The sequence below is a fragment of the Phacochoerus africanus genome, chromosome 16 (assembly GCF_016906955.1).
Source record: "Phacochoerus africanus isolate WHEZ1 chromosome 16, ROS_Pafr_v1, whole genome shotgun sequence".
NCBI lineage: Eukaryota > Metazoa > Chordata > Mammalia > Artiodactyla > Suidae > Phacochoerus > Phacochoerus africanus.
In genome coordinates, this window is record NC_062559.1 from 50750457 (window position 1) to 50766057 (window position 15601).

Consider the following 15601-nt stretch of genomic DNA (forward strand, 5'->3'; position numbering starts at 1 on the left):
CTTCAGGATGGTGTTAGAAACCGCACGTGGCAGTGGGTCAGCTCACTGCCGCTGGGCACTTCTGCCTCTGGACCCTGGCAGTGCACATGCTTGTCTCTTTATTTTTATGTCTTTGTCTGTGTGAAGGTTAAAGTCTTTGTAATGCTCTCCGAGAATAAGAACGTGGCTCCTGTGCCCGCCGCCGCGATGCAGTTAGCAGATCCCCTCTCTAAAGTGGGTTCTGTGTCCTAGCTTGGAGGTGCTCTGGAGGAGGTGCTCCCACTCTTGTGACTGATTGGTTGGCTGTGAGCCCCCGGCTTCTTCTGTCTCTCTCTCGTGATGATGAGTGTGTCCTTCCCCCATCGTGGGTACCACTCGCTACCCTTCATCCTCTCTTCTTTAAACTGTTTCCAGTTATTTTGGTTCCTACGCTGGGCCCTGATGGAACCTGCAGTCATTTATTGCCCCTCTGGATCCTGGATCATCTCCAATGAGGCATCCTCCCCACTCTGTGCCCCCCTTTCTACTCTGTGGCCTTCCTGGCCCCGTCCCCCCTCCCCAAGAAGCGCTCCTCTAGGGGGTGCACCCCCAGGGCTGCATGGAGAGTCACCATGCTCCTCCCTGCTCTCTGGTTGTCTCTTTTTTTGTCAGTTGGTGCCTAAGTCCATCGTTTTGGTTGTGATTACAGTTCCTTGGGAGACTGTGCAGCCCTGTGTTCGGGTTCCTTCTCGCTGCGTGTCCCCCTTGCCAACTTCCCTGTCTCTGTGACTGATGCGTGGAAGTTGTTGGTTATGTGTCACAGAATCTTCCTCCTCTCTGTGGTCTGCCTTTGAGCTTGATACACTTATGGGACCTCTGGACATGGGTGATTTATGTTTAATTTAGATTTTCATGATCGGTCTTCTATGATATGTCTTGTTAATACTTCTCTATTTGGATATAATAAAGATATTCCCCGTAAAATGTTTGAAGTACAAGTGTGCTTTTCACGTTTAAGTTTAGTTTTGTGCATTGGTGCCCTTTATCAGGCATCCATTCTTTCGCACCTGTGCCACCTCGGCGGTTCTTCCCGCTGCCCGTTTGCTGCCTGAGTGCCAGGACCACACCTGACATCTCTAGGGGCTGTTCTCCCTCTTGTCTTTCTTCTCTTTCAGAATGATCATGATGATTCTCGAGATCTCTTTCGGTCTCTCTCTCTCTCTTTTTTTAAATTTTATTTATTTATTTATTTATTTTTTGTCCTTCTGCCATTTCTTGGGCCGCTCCCGCGGCATATGGAGGTTCCCAGGCTAGGGGTCGAATCAGAGCCATAGCTGCCAGCCTACGCCAGAGCCACAGCAACACGGGATCCGAGCCGCATCTGCGACCTACACCACGGCTCACGGCAACGCCGGATCCTTAACCCACTGAGCAAGGGCAGGGACCGAACCCGCAACCTTATGGTTCCTAGTTGGATTCGTTAACCACTGCGCCACGACGGGAACTCCCTCTCTTTATTTTCTTTGCCTCTGTGTTTTTTCTGGGCCTCATCCTCATCTCTCTGTGGCCTGGACTAGGGAGATGCAGCCCCGAAGCCTGAGAGTTCCCCACTCTCGCAGTGGGTGAGCTCATCCAGTCCCAGGGGCCAGTCGGGAGAGTGCTGAGAGCGGAGAACAGTGAACAGCTTCTAGGGTGAAAGAGCCTTTTTTCTTTTCCTGGGGAGGTGGAGAGGGCCGCTTACAGGAGGGACATACTGGATAAAATCACCCAGCATATGCGCGTTGCCAGGAGCACTGTGCACACGCACTTCCAGGTGATGCTCAGCTAAGACTCCCAGGAGGTGACAGGAGGTGAACCTGCAGCCCAGAGAGGGTGAGAGGGGATGTAGCCAGTCAGGTTTCTTTTTTTGGCATCACGGAAGAGGTTGGAAAGAGGTGATGGGCTATTTACTTATTTATTGTCTTTTTAGGGCCACACCCTTGGCATATGGAAGTTCCCAGGCTAGGGGTCAAATTGGAGCTGCAGCTGCTGGCCTACACCACAGCCATAGCAATGCCGGATCCTTAACCCACTGGTTGCGGCCAGGGGTTGAACCCGCCTTCTCATGGGTCCTAGTCAGGATCGTTAACTGCTGAGCCACGGAGGGAACTTCGGGTCAGGTTTTCAGATCTGAAGTCTCGTGCGTGTCTTCTGTTCTGCGCTGCCCCTTCCCAGCTTCGAGCTGCCAGGAACAGAAGAGGCTCCACCCTTTGGTGACCTGGTCACATGTCCGAGTGACAGGAGCCGCTTTCATTTCCGCTGTTTTGTTATTGATTGGAATGGATGCCTTTTAAAAGTTGGTTTTTTGTTTTTAAACTTAACATGGCGTTTCAAAAATACCAAAAACAAAAAACCACAAAACCAGCCCCCAGATCCCGAAACTGCATAAGTTCATTTGAAAGGCCAGCTGGTAAATAGTTTAAGCTCTGCAGGCCATGCATTCTAGAGCCAGAAGCAGCTGGAGACGCTCCATAAATGGATTACTGTAGCGTGTTCCAATAAAACTTTATTTACCAAACAGGTGCTGGGCTGTAATTCGCTAACCCCTGACCTGTAGTATTTTAGACGATGTCGCAGCAAAACACTTGAGAATAGGACAGAATAGCACATCGGCAGACTCACCTTTGGGAAAAGTCAGCTTTCTCAGTACTCAGTATCAAGGTCGTTTCTTCACGGCTCAAGACTTGTCGGGAGAAGTGCCCTTTCTCACCTCAGGCCTTGGCCTGCCAAGTGCTCCGGGTGCCCCCGATGCCTGTGTCGCCTTGCCAGGCCTTTTCTTGCTCCCCGTCGCCGTGTGTCCACGTTGCTCCCGCCTGCCTCCCTCCCTCTCGCGGTCCCAGGCAGCCTGGCTGCTGGCAGCGAACACTTTGCCCCTTTCATCTGGGTGGGCACACGAATTTCCCTGATTGGGCTGTAAACTCTTTGACAGTGGCAGTGTCGCTAACCAGTTCATTTTGTCATCAGGACAGAAGGGGCCAGCAGATCATACAACCCGAGCCTTGTCCCTGACCCTGACGCTTCTCCGGCTTCTTTACCTGGGCCCGGGGAGGGCCAGCCTCCCTTTCCCCAGCCTCCCAAATTTCCCTCTTCCCTATTTTTCCTTTTTTACTTGACGAAAAGTAGCGCCTGTCTCTCTCCTCTGGTGCTTCTCCTTCTTCACAGCGGGGCCACCCGAAGGAGGCCTTGATGAATTCACTGCTTATGGGAGGCCAGCGTCAGAAGGAGCCGACCCCGTGGCTTCAGGGCCACCCTGCTGTGTCCTGACAGGCACATCAGTGTGCGTGCTGCCCGGTGGCCCCCGGCAGCCCTGGAGGCAGCACGTCATGTGTTGAGGAGGCAGCGGGTGGCACTCCGCTCAGGAGGGACAGCCTCACCTCCAGAGCTCTGCAGCCTCCCAGAGGGGAGGGAGGCCCAAACTTGCTGAGAATTAGAAATTCGGCGTCGGGCGAGAAGGTGGGGGGCCAGTCTTGGTTGGGACCGATAGAAACAGTCGGGATAGGTAGAAACTGCAAAGCTGTGATTTTGAGGGTGGGTCCGGAGGCTGGGTGTAACTGGGGGGCGGGGGCGGCTTACATTCGTGGAAGAGGCGAGGGCTCTTTGGGGGGTTGCCATCAGGCACAGACAGTACTTCTCCAGGCAGGGCTGAGGGCTGAGGCTTGGCGATGGCGCGGCGCGGCGCGGCCCCCCGTCTTTGTCTGCGCTGGCCTCTCACACACACACATCTGTTCAGGTTCCGTTCCATCCCCTCGCCGCACCTGCAGCCCCGTGCAGTGCTGCCCCTGGGGGGCTCCATTTCATTGCGCTCTGCCTCGGTGTGCTCTGCAGATACTGGGTTGTTGTTTTTAACAAACGCAAGGTCTGTGGCAACCCTGCATCAGGTCTCTCAGTGGCATTTTCCCAGCAGCGTCTGCTCACTTTGTGTCTCTGTCATATTTTGATAATTTGCCCAATATTTCAAACTTTCTCATTATTACTGTATTTGTTATAAATATAAAACTTTTAATGGGTGAGCAAAGAAAGTGATTTCTCAAGATGGAATCTGCTGGTGAGGAGACTGAAGATTTCTGACAGGTCAGCAGGATTTGAATGTGACCTAGTGTTTGCAGCGGGGGTTGAGAGGATTGACGCCAGTTTCGAAACTTGTTCTGCTGTGAGTAGAATGCTGTCCAACAGCATTGCGCGCTAGAGGAATTGTTGGTGAGAGGAAGAGCTAGTCGATGTGGCAGACTTTATTGTTGTCTTCTTCCAAGAAATGGCCACAGCCATCCCAGCCTGCGGCAACCACCAACCACCCTGATCAGTCAGCAGCCGTCACCACCAATGCAGGACCCTCCACCAGCAAGAAGATTATGGCTCTGAAAGCTCACATGATGGTTAGCAGTTTTTAGAAATAAAATTTTTAAAAATTAAAGTTTAGTTGATGGAGTTCCTGTTGTGGCTCAGCGGAAACAAACCCAACTAGTATCCATGAGGATGAAGGTTTGATCCCTGGCCCTGCTCAGTGGGTTAAGGATCCAATGTTACCGTGAGCTGCAAGGTCACAGACATGGCTTGGATCCCGCATTGCTGTGGCCTGGGAACTTCTGCATACTGAGAGCGCAGCCCTGATGTTAAAAACAATAAAGTATAGTTGATTTACATTGTTGTGCCAGTTTCTGCTGTACAGCGGTGTTGCCATCATACACATATAAACATTCTTTTTCTTTTCTTTTCTTTTTTTTTTTAATTTTTTTGCCTTTTCTAGGGCCGCTCCCGCGGCATATGGAGGTTCCCAGGCTAGGGGCCCAATCAGAGCTGTAGCCACCAGCCTACACCAGAGCCACGGCAACGCGGGATCCGAGCCGCGTCTGCGACCTACACCACAGCTCACGGCAATGCCGGATCGTTAACCCACTGAGCAAGGGCAGGGATCGAACCTGCAACCTTATGGTTCCTAGTCAGATTCGTCAACCACTGTGCCATGGTGGGAACTCCTCGTTGTCTTTTTAGACATAATGCTGTTACACAGTTTACAGACTACAGAGTAGTCGCGCAGGGTAGTGTAGACTGCATATAACTTCTCTGTGCCCTGGCAGACCATGTGCTGTGCCTTAGCGTGGTATGGTGCGGGGCTGGGGCCACCCAGGTATGCTTGTGTTTCTCAATTGCGAAGTCCCTTGGAATTGAAATAGTAAAGCTGGTCATAATTGTCCTGATTTTAGATGCCTCAGAATAAAAAGGTGAATTAAAGACTAATAATTCAGCATATTTAATGAGGTGGATTACCTAATTTTAAAGAAAATATATATTTCACATTTATAGACTTGTAAAAAATTGGACTGCCTCTTTCCCTTGTGAAAGTAATTAACATGATTTAAGAAAAAGCTCACTATAAGCAACCTATATCTCTGGTTAATTAAAGGCGTCCTTAGTAAATATTGCTTATGTGTTTGTAGGCTGACCATCTGATACAGACTGTCAGAGACATTCCCTGAGTTTCCATTAACGTCTGTCAAATGATTCGTGGGCATATCATGAGACTCCAGGCACCTTGCCTCATTTGTTTTGGGTAAATATAGAATCATCTCGTATTTTTAACTGTGCTACAAAATTAATTTAAAAATGTTAAAAGCACATTTTCAAAATATGCTGTTGTAAGAATTTTTTATTAAACTGAGCCTTCCTGACAGTGTCTGGGCGGAGTGAGTGGGTGCTGAGGACTGGAAGGTGTCCCAGCAGGACTAGACGGGTACACACAGTGACCACGCTCAGTCCTGTCCCTGGCTGGCCCCTCTGTGTTCCTCAACTGGACTTTCCCTTTGATTGATTGATTGATTCTTTTTTTTTTTTTTGTCTTTTTAGGGCCGCACCTGTGGCATATGGAGGTTCCCAGGCTAGGGGTCCAATTGGAGCTATAGCTGCCGGCCTCCACCACAGCCACAGCCACAGCCACAGCCACAGCCACAGCCACACAGGATCTGAGCTGCGTCTGGGGCTGGCACCACCATCGCCAGATCCTCCACCCACTGAGTGAGGCCAGGGATCGAACCTGCATCCTCATGGATGCTAGTCGGGTTTCTCTTTGATTTAGACGAGCTTCTGGTACATTTGGTCAAGAGAAGAAAAGACTCCTCAAGGAAACCAGGTTGAATGCCAAGAAGGCAGGACTCCAAAAAGTAGAGACTAAACACGAGAGAGCGTTGCTGTTAGAAAATCGGCGGGACTCTCCTCAGACCTGGGGGAGGGAAGAGTGTTCGATTCTGGTGACAGAGCTTGAATTAATCCAACCCTTGAGAAAAGTAGGACCAGGAGAAGGCATTTGTCAACTGTGAAACCAAGGAAGAATTCTTACCAAAAATTTATAGAGAACCAGGGGAGCTCAAATCAAAGCCATGGCAGGAGTTCCACAGGAACGAGTCACATGTGGCCAATGAACAGTAGCAGGCAGGGAAACGCGAATCAAGACTGTATGGAAACCCTGCTTGACAAGACTTGGGAGAGTCTGGCGGTGCTGAGCACGACCCAAGGGTCGGCAGGACCCGTGTGTGCCGCTGGTGCGTGTGACACGTGGCATCCTTGGAACTGCGTTTGCAGTCTCTCTTAAGCGCGGGATGCTTTCTTTTACACCCTGACCCACCAGGTCCACTCCTGGCTGTGTAGTCAAGACACATCCTTCAGGTTTTGTGACACGGAAGGGAGCGGGTAGGACTCCCACTGAGGTGGGGCTCTCTCACAAGGTGCCTGGAGCCCGGCTGTGTGGCTGTGGTGATCCTGACCCTTCCATAGGTGGACTCCTGCCACCTTCCACCCAGGCCTCAGCGTCCGGCTGTCAAGAAGTGCTGCCCAGACTCAGTTTCCGTGGTCGGTTGTAGCATGGCGATTTTCTCATTCTGTTATACCTTCCTTTATTGTCTGGAATCTTTATGGAGGGACTCAGCTTTTCTGAAATTCTAATGCCTGAAGAACATTTTTTTAAAATCAGTTTTCAAACGGAGCTGTGCTCTGGTCACCAAAGGTGACCACTGGGGTTTTGTTTTATGAGCTCATGGAGCTTTAAACATGTCACATTGTTCTTTTTGGGGCTTGAATTGTCCCATCTGTGGCCAGCAGGAGCCCTTTAAAGCCCTTTAAGTCCCTTCATGGGCCCCTCCTTACCTTGAATGGAATCTTTTTTTCTTTTCCTTTTTTTTCATTTTTGACTGCCCCTCGGCATATGGAGTTCCCATGCCAGGGATCCGATCTGAGCCACAGCACCTGCAGAGATGCCACCAAACCTGTTGCACCGCAGAGGGAATTCCTTGAATGGTGTCTTTGCTCCTGGGGGACAGTGTAGCTCAGGCTGACTGGGGCCCATCCGCCTCTCCAGGGGCTCTGGTCCTGGTGGTGAGGTAGCCCCTGCTGTGTGGGGAGAGGTGGCAGATGCTAAACCAGTGATAGCAGTGTAGGTAAAATTATTGATGCCAGGTTTTTAAAAAGAAAATCAAGGGTGAAACTGTAAACTTAATAGGCGAAATGCGTAACGTTTCTCCCTAAATGCCCCAGAGGGTCAAGACAATTCATAAAAGTGGCTGTTGAGTTTTGTGTCAGCAGCCAGACTTTCCAAGCGGGCGGGCGGGCACTGCGGAGGGCAGGGACCCGGTGTGAGGAGGGCCGCGATCGAACGCTTCCCCGTCAGCCCACTGTACACGCTTGTCTCCCTGACTCCTCTTGGCCGCTCTCTGGGCAGGACTGTCAGTGTTCTGGTTTTATGGTCAGGGAGCAGGGACCGGAGTGCCTAGGGACATGGGGTCGGCCTTGGGCCTTGAGAGCGGTGGACACAGGGTGTTTTCAGTGACCTTGGGGCCTGGCGTGGAGGGCTCTCCACCCCATGCCTGCGGCCTGAGGAGTGGGCAAGAGGCAGGTGCGCAGAAGGGGCCTGCAGGTGGGGTCCCCAGAGGAGACTGGCCGGAGGATGGGGACGACGGTGGCCCCCTGGGGCAGGGCCCCATCTGTGTGGTGCTCGTGGACAGACGCCGCCACCTGACCCTTTCCTCTCTTAGCTGCAGAGGTGAGGTCAGGTGTGGTGTGACCTTACCAGGTAGTTACAGCGGCCGGGGACTCAGGCCCCACCGGTGACATTGCAGTGCTGAGAGTGCTGCCTGTGGACCTGCTTCCAGGAGGGCGGTCGGTGCTGGGCTTCTGAAGCAGGGCTTGAACCTTCACAGTGAGCGGTGTTAGAACAGTGCTCGTTTGACCGAGGCTGGAAAATGCCGAAATCCGGGGGAAAGGCGCTGGGATTCTGACGGCCGAGGCTGGCGTGCAGGCGTGAGAGTGAGGTCAGGGAGAAGGGGAGGAAGGCAGGGAGAGGTGGGCCGGTCGGTGAAGAGCGAGAGCGAGCCGCCTGTTAGCACCTCACTCACCCCCCGAAGACATGCGTGTGCACACACCACGGAGACGCGCACACTGCACACTCACAGAAGTGCAGGGAGGCACACGGAAGTGCCCACGCCCCATGCATGCTTACATCACACACAGCTCACACACACTCCCGTGACATGCTCATGTGCATGTACACACCACACGCATGCTTGTGAGCACACAAGCCCGGCCTCTCCCGCTGTGGGTAGAGCCCTCGCACCCGGGCTCCACTGCCCGGCTTAAGGCAGGATGTTGTTGGGGTGGAAGCGGCTCTTTTTTGGCTCTGGGAACCTGGTGAGTGCTGGCAGCACCTGTCTGCACCTGGGGGGACTCCCCTCGGGGACCCGGGGCGGGGGGTGGTTGAGAGCGGCTACTGCTGCTGCCTGAAGTAGAACCCCTTCCCTGGGCTGCCTCCAGCCTCCTGCACAACAGCCTTTATTTGGGGGCTGGGATCGCTGTTACCCACCACTTCTGCTCGCCACTGCTGCTCTGCCCATTCTCTCCAGGGACTTGGAGGGAGGAAGGGGCAGGGCGGGCCTGTACAGGTGATGCTGCTGTGGGCGCCTGCTCCGCGAAGCCGGTCCTGGGAGACACAGGGCCCGGCTTTTCCTTTAGTGCTGGTGCAGCCCTGATGCCTGGGCTGACCCGGCTCATCAGGCGTGGGCGCTGCAGCAGAGGCCTGCTCCCCCATCCGCACCCTGGCTGCTGACTCATGCTCCTCCTCCCACCCTGCCCACTCCCTGCCCTCCTTCCCCTCCCCACCCCCCGTGCTAGCCCGCAGCTGCAGAGCTGTGGCTGCAGGCCGGTCAAGGATGACAGGGTGACACCTGGCCTCAGAGCACCTGCACATGACAGGAGGCTTCGTTTTGCACACTGTCAGCTGGAAATTATTTAAAGAGAATGTGGACTCACAGTGTTAAAAGCACCCAGCAGCCTGCTGGTTTGTACTGGGAGCGACTCTCCTGGCTTCTTAGGGAAGAGGCTGCAGGTCCCTTCGGGGTTAGTGGGGTAGGCGCCCCCAGAGCTGCCCATCCTGTGATGCTGCATGCCCAGCCCGGACTCCATGAGCACCACGCCTGTGGGGCCAAGGGTGGCCCTTCAAGGAGGCGTGACCTCATAGCATCTCCCATTGCCTGCTTGTCTGTTGCTCATTCTGGTCTTGGGGCCAGGTGGACACCAGCCGATAGGGCCTTAGCCCCACATCGTGGGAAGTGGCTGTCCCCCCACTTTGAGGGATCCTTGAGTTTATTTCCTCACCCTGCCAGGTGCCAGGCCATGGTGGCCTTTATTTTGTATGTGGGTATTTTATTTCCGTGTTGTCATAACCCTGATTATTTCAGATAGGTAGCTTACACACATATGTCAAGAGGCTGCGCTGAGAAGGCAGTGCTGGCAGGGTTAGGCCTCTTCCCGGCCCTCTCCTGACACGTGGCACTCACTGGCAGTGTTCTTGGCACGTTTGGGTGTCCGTCTGAGGTGAGCGTTGCAGCTGCAGGAGGTGCTAGAGTCAGGAGGAAGCTGTGGGTCAGGGACACGTAGTCCTGGGTCACCTCGCCCCCTAGGATATGTTTTGGGGGCTCAGGGCACAGGCAGGCTGGCATGGCCACTGGGGAGCTCCCCAGGGGCTGGGGCCACAGGGCAGATCCGTCTCCGGTCAGTGCCTTCCTAAAGAGTTCTTTTCCCTTTGGTGATAAAATGTCTTCGCGTTGTAGGGCGTTGGGATAATACCTCAAGATACAGAAAAGAAAGTCAAATTGCTTCTCCTCCTCCCCAGAGACAACCATGGAGACCCAAGGGGATTCCTTTTACACGTGTTTGTGTGTGTTTTCTTAGAGCGCTGAACCCGAACCACACACAAAAGCTGCATATGCTCTGGCCGTTGTGTGGCGTATTGAAAACTTTCCTCTCATTGCTCAGCAGTCTTTCTGAACAGTTGCATTGGTGGCATCCACATCAAGCTTAGTCTGACCATCCTGGGTCCCGTCCCCTTTGCCCCACCTGCTCTCTCCTTGGCTTTTGGTCCCCACAGGGGCCTGCCATCCCTCCGTGGCCAGCCCGAGCAGGTGGTTTGGGGCTGGCATCTCTTCTGATTGGTTAGCGCTCAGCCCTGCCCCTGACCTAAACTGCTGCAAAAAGTACCACAAACTGGATGGTTCAGATCCACAGAAATTCGTCTTCCCAGAGTTGTGGCAGCACAGGTCTCAGGGCCACACTCCTTTTGAGACTCTGGGTAGAATTTTTCTTTGGAGTTCCCGTTGTGGCACAGTGGTTAATGAATCTGACTGGGAACCATGAGGTTGTGAGTTCGATCCCTGGCCTTGCTCAGTGGGTTAAGGATCTGGTGTTGCTGTGAGCTGTGGTGTAGGTTGCAGACGCAGCTCGGATCCCGAGTTGCTGTGGCTCTGCAGCAGGCTACAGCTCTGATTAGATCCCTAGCCTGGGAACCTCCATATGCTGCAGGAGCGGCCCTAGAAAAGGCAAAGAGACCAAAAAAAAAAAAGAATTTTTCGATGTCTCTTCAGCTTCTAGGGTGGCTGACAGCCCTCGGCGAGCCTGGGCTTGCAGCTGCGTCACTCTCGCCTTTCCCTCCTCCGTTCGCATTGCCCCTCTTGGTGTGTGTGTCTCGTGTCCACTTCGCCCTGCCTTTGAGGCCACAGTCTCACTGGGTCGCAGCCCACCCAAAGGACCTCATTCTAACTGGACTGCCTCTGTGCAGACCATGTCTCCAAATCAGGCCTTTTCTGGGGGTGCTGCAGGGTAGGCTGGGGGACATAGTTCAGTCTGTAACAGCCACCAGCTGACCAGGCCAGAGAGCCTGGGCCTCGGGGGAGGCCGACCGCCCGACGTGAGGCGTATTAAGCACACCCCCAGGAGGCTTTAAAGTTTAGCCAGAAGAAGTGCATCCTCATTAACCGCCACTCCCAAGCCCTCCTGACCGGAGGTGTGGGGCGCAGGGGGCGTGTGCATTTTTGCCTCTGTCCTGTGTGTTCCCATCTGTGACACGGGGCGGGGGGGGCGGCGCGCAGTGAGTGGAACCTGCCCGTTGGCCTCTCCCTCCAGCCGCCCCTGCCCATCTCCCCGAGGGCAGGAGAGCATGGCCCAGCCGCGCCCGTGGTCGGCGTGTCTTTGCCTTAGGTGTTGCCTCCTCCACAGCAAGCTTCTGTCTTGAGTGTAGATTGAAAACGCGCTGATGGACTCTAAGCGTACTTGTACATGACGTTTATACTCTTATTAACACTGTGAAGTTTTAGGGCAGGTGTTTTATCAGGTGTCACCTTTGACATCCGCTTCTTGGCCACGCCCGTCTGTGTCTGTGCGGGGTTGGTGGCGAGTGTTCAGGAAGAATCGGCTGCCTGAGTTTTCCGGGCGGTCTCCTGAGGACACAGCTCACCTCGAAGCAAGTCTGCCGTTGAGTGTGTCGCCTTGGCTTTGATTTATTTACCAGGAGAAAACGGAGGCGGGCTTGGATTAGGATTGAAGTTGAGCGGCTGCTGGCTGAAGTCGTTTTGCCTTTTGTTTTTTTTTTTAAGATAGGCTCTGCTGAGCAGTTTATGAGAAACCAGGCACCCGCAAGCCCCAGGATTTTATTGATGAGGTACTTTGACTTGTGGACCGGCTGGTTTCTTAGCTTCGTGACGGCCAGGAGGAGCAGGCTGTGCCGGGGACTTGGGTGTCGCACTCAGGGTCGTCTTGGCTTTTTCATTGTCCCTGCGCCTTTCCAGAAGGCCTTAGGAGGGGGGTCAGAATGGAAATCGGCCAGAGAGAAGGTGTTGGAGCCGCCAAACCAAGTGAGATGAGGTAGAACTTGAGGATCTAGAGGCAGGATGGATCTGGGCACTCAGTGGCCTTGCTGCAGATGGGCCTGGCTCTCATCTTCCTTCTTGTTCTTTCTCAGGAGACAGGAGCAGTTCCAGAGAAACCCCGACAGCTACAACGGTGCTGTGCGCGAGAACTACACCTGGTCCCAGGACTACACCGACCTGGAGCTGAAGGTGCCAGTGCCCAAGCACGTGGTAAAGGGCAAGCAGGTAACTGCGGGGGTTCTTCTTCCAGCTTTTCCACTCAGCTGCTACTGCTGCTCCTTTTTTTTTTTTGGCTTCTTTCGGGCTGCACCCATGGCATATGGAAGTTCGAAGGTTAGGGGTTGAATCGCAGCTGCAGCTGCTGGCCTATACCACAGCCACAGCAACACCAGGTCCAAGCTGTGTCTGCGACCCACACCACAGCTCACGGCAACCCCAGATCCTTAACTTGCCGAGCGAGGCCAGGGATTGAGCCCTCGTCCTCATGGATACACGTCCGATTTGTAACCTACTGAGCCACAGCAGGAGCTCCCACGGTTTCTCGTCGTGAGGTGCAGGCTTTAGGCCGTGAGCTGCACTGGAGCTGACCCAGCCTGTCCTCTCCATCCCTGGGCTCCCTCCTTAACCACCAGCGCAGAACTGCCTCTTAAGTCACAAACACCCGCACCCCCCCACCATGTCAAGTGTGGGACTCACCTTAGCCCCCTGTGTGTATGGCACCTGAGCTTTTTTTTTTTTTTTAAAGTACAACGCCCTCTTACCATTTATTGCATTTAGTCTCTGGCAAAGCAGGGCACGGAGGTAGGGCAGTTGTTACACCCATTTCAGAGATGGCGAAAGTGGAGCCCCAGAGGCAGAGTAGAGAACCGTGGGTTCTCTAGTTACAGATGGACTTCTAGCCCTGGGCTCGTGCAGCTCTAACAGGAGCGGCTTGAGGTGCTGTCCATCTTCCTGAGCTTGCGTGAGTAGACGTTTAGCCCGTCAGTGGGAGGGAGGTGTTGATTTGGGCGCGTTGCTGAGGGCTCGGTTTTGTGGCTTGTTGAAGATAGGGCGGCCTCACTTTAAAGAGGAAGGCTCGCGTGAAGTGGCATGGTGTTGCTTTCATCCATAGTGTAAAAGATTGTGGTGTGTATCGGAAGCTGTTGCCTTATTGCAGTTGTCTTGAGAAACTGCAGCCTGCAAAGTGAGCAATATCTTTCGTGTTTTATAGATGAGAAATGGAGGCCGAGAAGAGGTACTCAGTTATGCAGATGGACGTGGAGGATTCACCACTGCGTCTCCCTCACTCCTGTTGTGCCGGGAGTGAGACCAGGGCGCTCTGACCCAGTGTTTTTGAGGGACGAGTGGCTGGATGGGTGCGGTGGTAAAGCCGAGGTGTGATCCGGGTGTGTCTGCTTCTAAAGTTTATGCTGTTTTCCCCGTGCCCCACGCTTCCCTTTGTAAAGAGAAGTAACCACTGGCTTCTTTAGAAGAGACTGTTTCAGAGCGTGTGTGTGACGCTGAGTTTGTGTAGACTTTAGACAAACCACCGCCGTGGAAGTGGCTCCTGCTGGCCTGGATGCACGTGCACATCCACCCTCCAGACTGTACCGCTCATCCCAAAAGTCCCTTGCTGGTCCCTCCCTGGCTCCCCAGGCTCTCCCTAAAACACACCCGTCCTGTGCAGGCGTCCGAGCGGGGCCAGGGAAGCCTGGAGAAGACTGCAGCTTCCGGTCAGCATCAGACGAGTGCAGCTCGCTCCGCAGCATGGGAGACAGCCGCAGGACAGCCTGCCGCTGCGCCCCGAGCCTTCACGGCTCCGCATGGACTTGGGGATCGTGTCAGCAGGAGTGGCTGTCTGCCTGTCCTCCCTCTCTCCCCTCCCCGGTCCGAGGAGCTCTCTCCAGGGCTTGTGACCCCCGGCTAGATGGCCTTTGGGGTCCAACTGGGACCAGGGGTCATCCCCGGGGACCCTGCTTCTGATGTCAGTGTCCCCTGTGATTCTGGTAGGTCCCAGCGGAGGCAGGCCGCCTTCCTTATCAGAGCAGTCTGCCCAGTGTCTTCTAAGGCCTTACTGCCCGAAGGTGTTAGTTTTCATGTTGTTTTTTGGTAGGATTGCCTTGTGTGTGGGTGAATAAATTATCGGAGTGTTGGTTACCACACTTCATTATTTGTCTAAAAATGTTACAGCTTCCTGGTTCTAGTGTCCGTCTTCTACTTCTCCATGAACTTCTGGAGCTTTCTCCGAAGGGACTTGGGTTAGGCCCAACATAAGACTAGTATTTTTTCTTTCTTTGCCTTAAGAGACCCAGGTTACCCGATGTCCCTTGGTGTACTTTCCACAGCCACCCAGGAAAGCGTCCCGTTGAAAATGGCATCTTGGATATGCACACTGGTAATTGGGGTGTCGGGCCCGTATTCAGCCGGGCCGTGGGTAGTGTGTTGTGGGGGGCCTGTCCTTCATTCATCGCGCTGAGGGACAGCCCATCCCTCGTAGGTCAGATGCATGCCTCTCTCACATACACTTGTCACAACCTCTAGGATGATATGGCCTTGATTTCACCAAGGGGAGTCCTCATTTCTGCGTGAGACATTTCCTGAGCGTGTGACAGTCCCCAAGACGCGGACAAGATTGCTGTTCTTGAGCTGATGTGCGTGGGGCTCAGGTACGGACGCCAGGTGCACCACCGCAGTTCTGTGGAGTGGCAGGTGCCGTGTGAAGCCTAGACAGGCGGTCTGTTGGTTTAGCCAGCCCCGTGCAGCCGGGTACTGCCTAGAACCTTCTTCCCAGCAGCCTTTCGAGGCCGTCGTGGGGGACACAGGTGGAAGCATAGAGAGCCGTTGGTTCAGGGTCTCTCCAGGCTGGTTTGTCCTCGCTCTGGACCCAGTGCTGTCGCCACTTGGAGGTGTGTGGATGTGCATGAGCCCACGCGTTTGTGACACCGGGATTGAAAGAGGCATGCTTACGTATTTGTCTGTTGTTGGCACTTATGTGACACCTGCTGATTTAATTTTCACTAGTTTCTTAGGTGATTAATCTTCTTCTCCTTTAATGGTATTTTTCCCGTCATTAAAAAACAGAAATTGACATGCAGTTGACACGCCGCGTTACATTAGTTTCAGGTGTACAGAACAATGGCTCAGTGTCTGTGCCTACTGAGAAATGGCCACCACAGTAAGTCTAGGTAATATCCTCACTGTTACAGCATTGTGTGTGTGTGTGTGAGTGTGATGAGAACTTTTAAGATTTCTTCTTTTAGCACCTTTCAACTTCCATGTCACTCTTGTACTGCTGCCTTCTTTTAAAAACTCCTGACGTCTCCAGTTCTTAGTGATTTAAGAGTTTTAGACATGCCTCCCTTGAAACTTGAGGATAAGTTTATTTTGTATCTCTTGGCTTTTGCTGGCCTAAGGGTTTCCTCTGAGTTGCCACTTTCTCTCTGGAC

General features: G+C 53.6%; 1 protein-coding gene across 1 annotated transcript in view; it reads left to right on the forward strand.

Annotated features, from left to right (window-relative positions):
- NUDCD3 (NudC domain containing 3) overlaps positions 1-15601 on the forward strand; it is a 70363-nt gene that overhangs the window by 36809 nt on the left and 17953 nt on the right. Inside the window, exon 3 of the mRNA XM_047763878.1 lies at positions 12269-12401. Within this exon, the coding sequence (XP_047619834.1) occupies positions 12269-12401 (133 nt within the window). The remainder of the gene's footprint in view (positions 1-12268; positions 12402-15601) is intronic.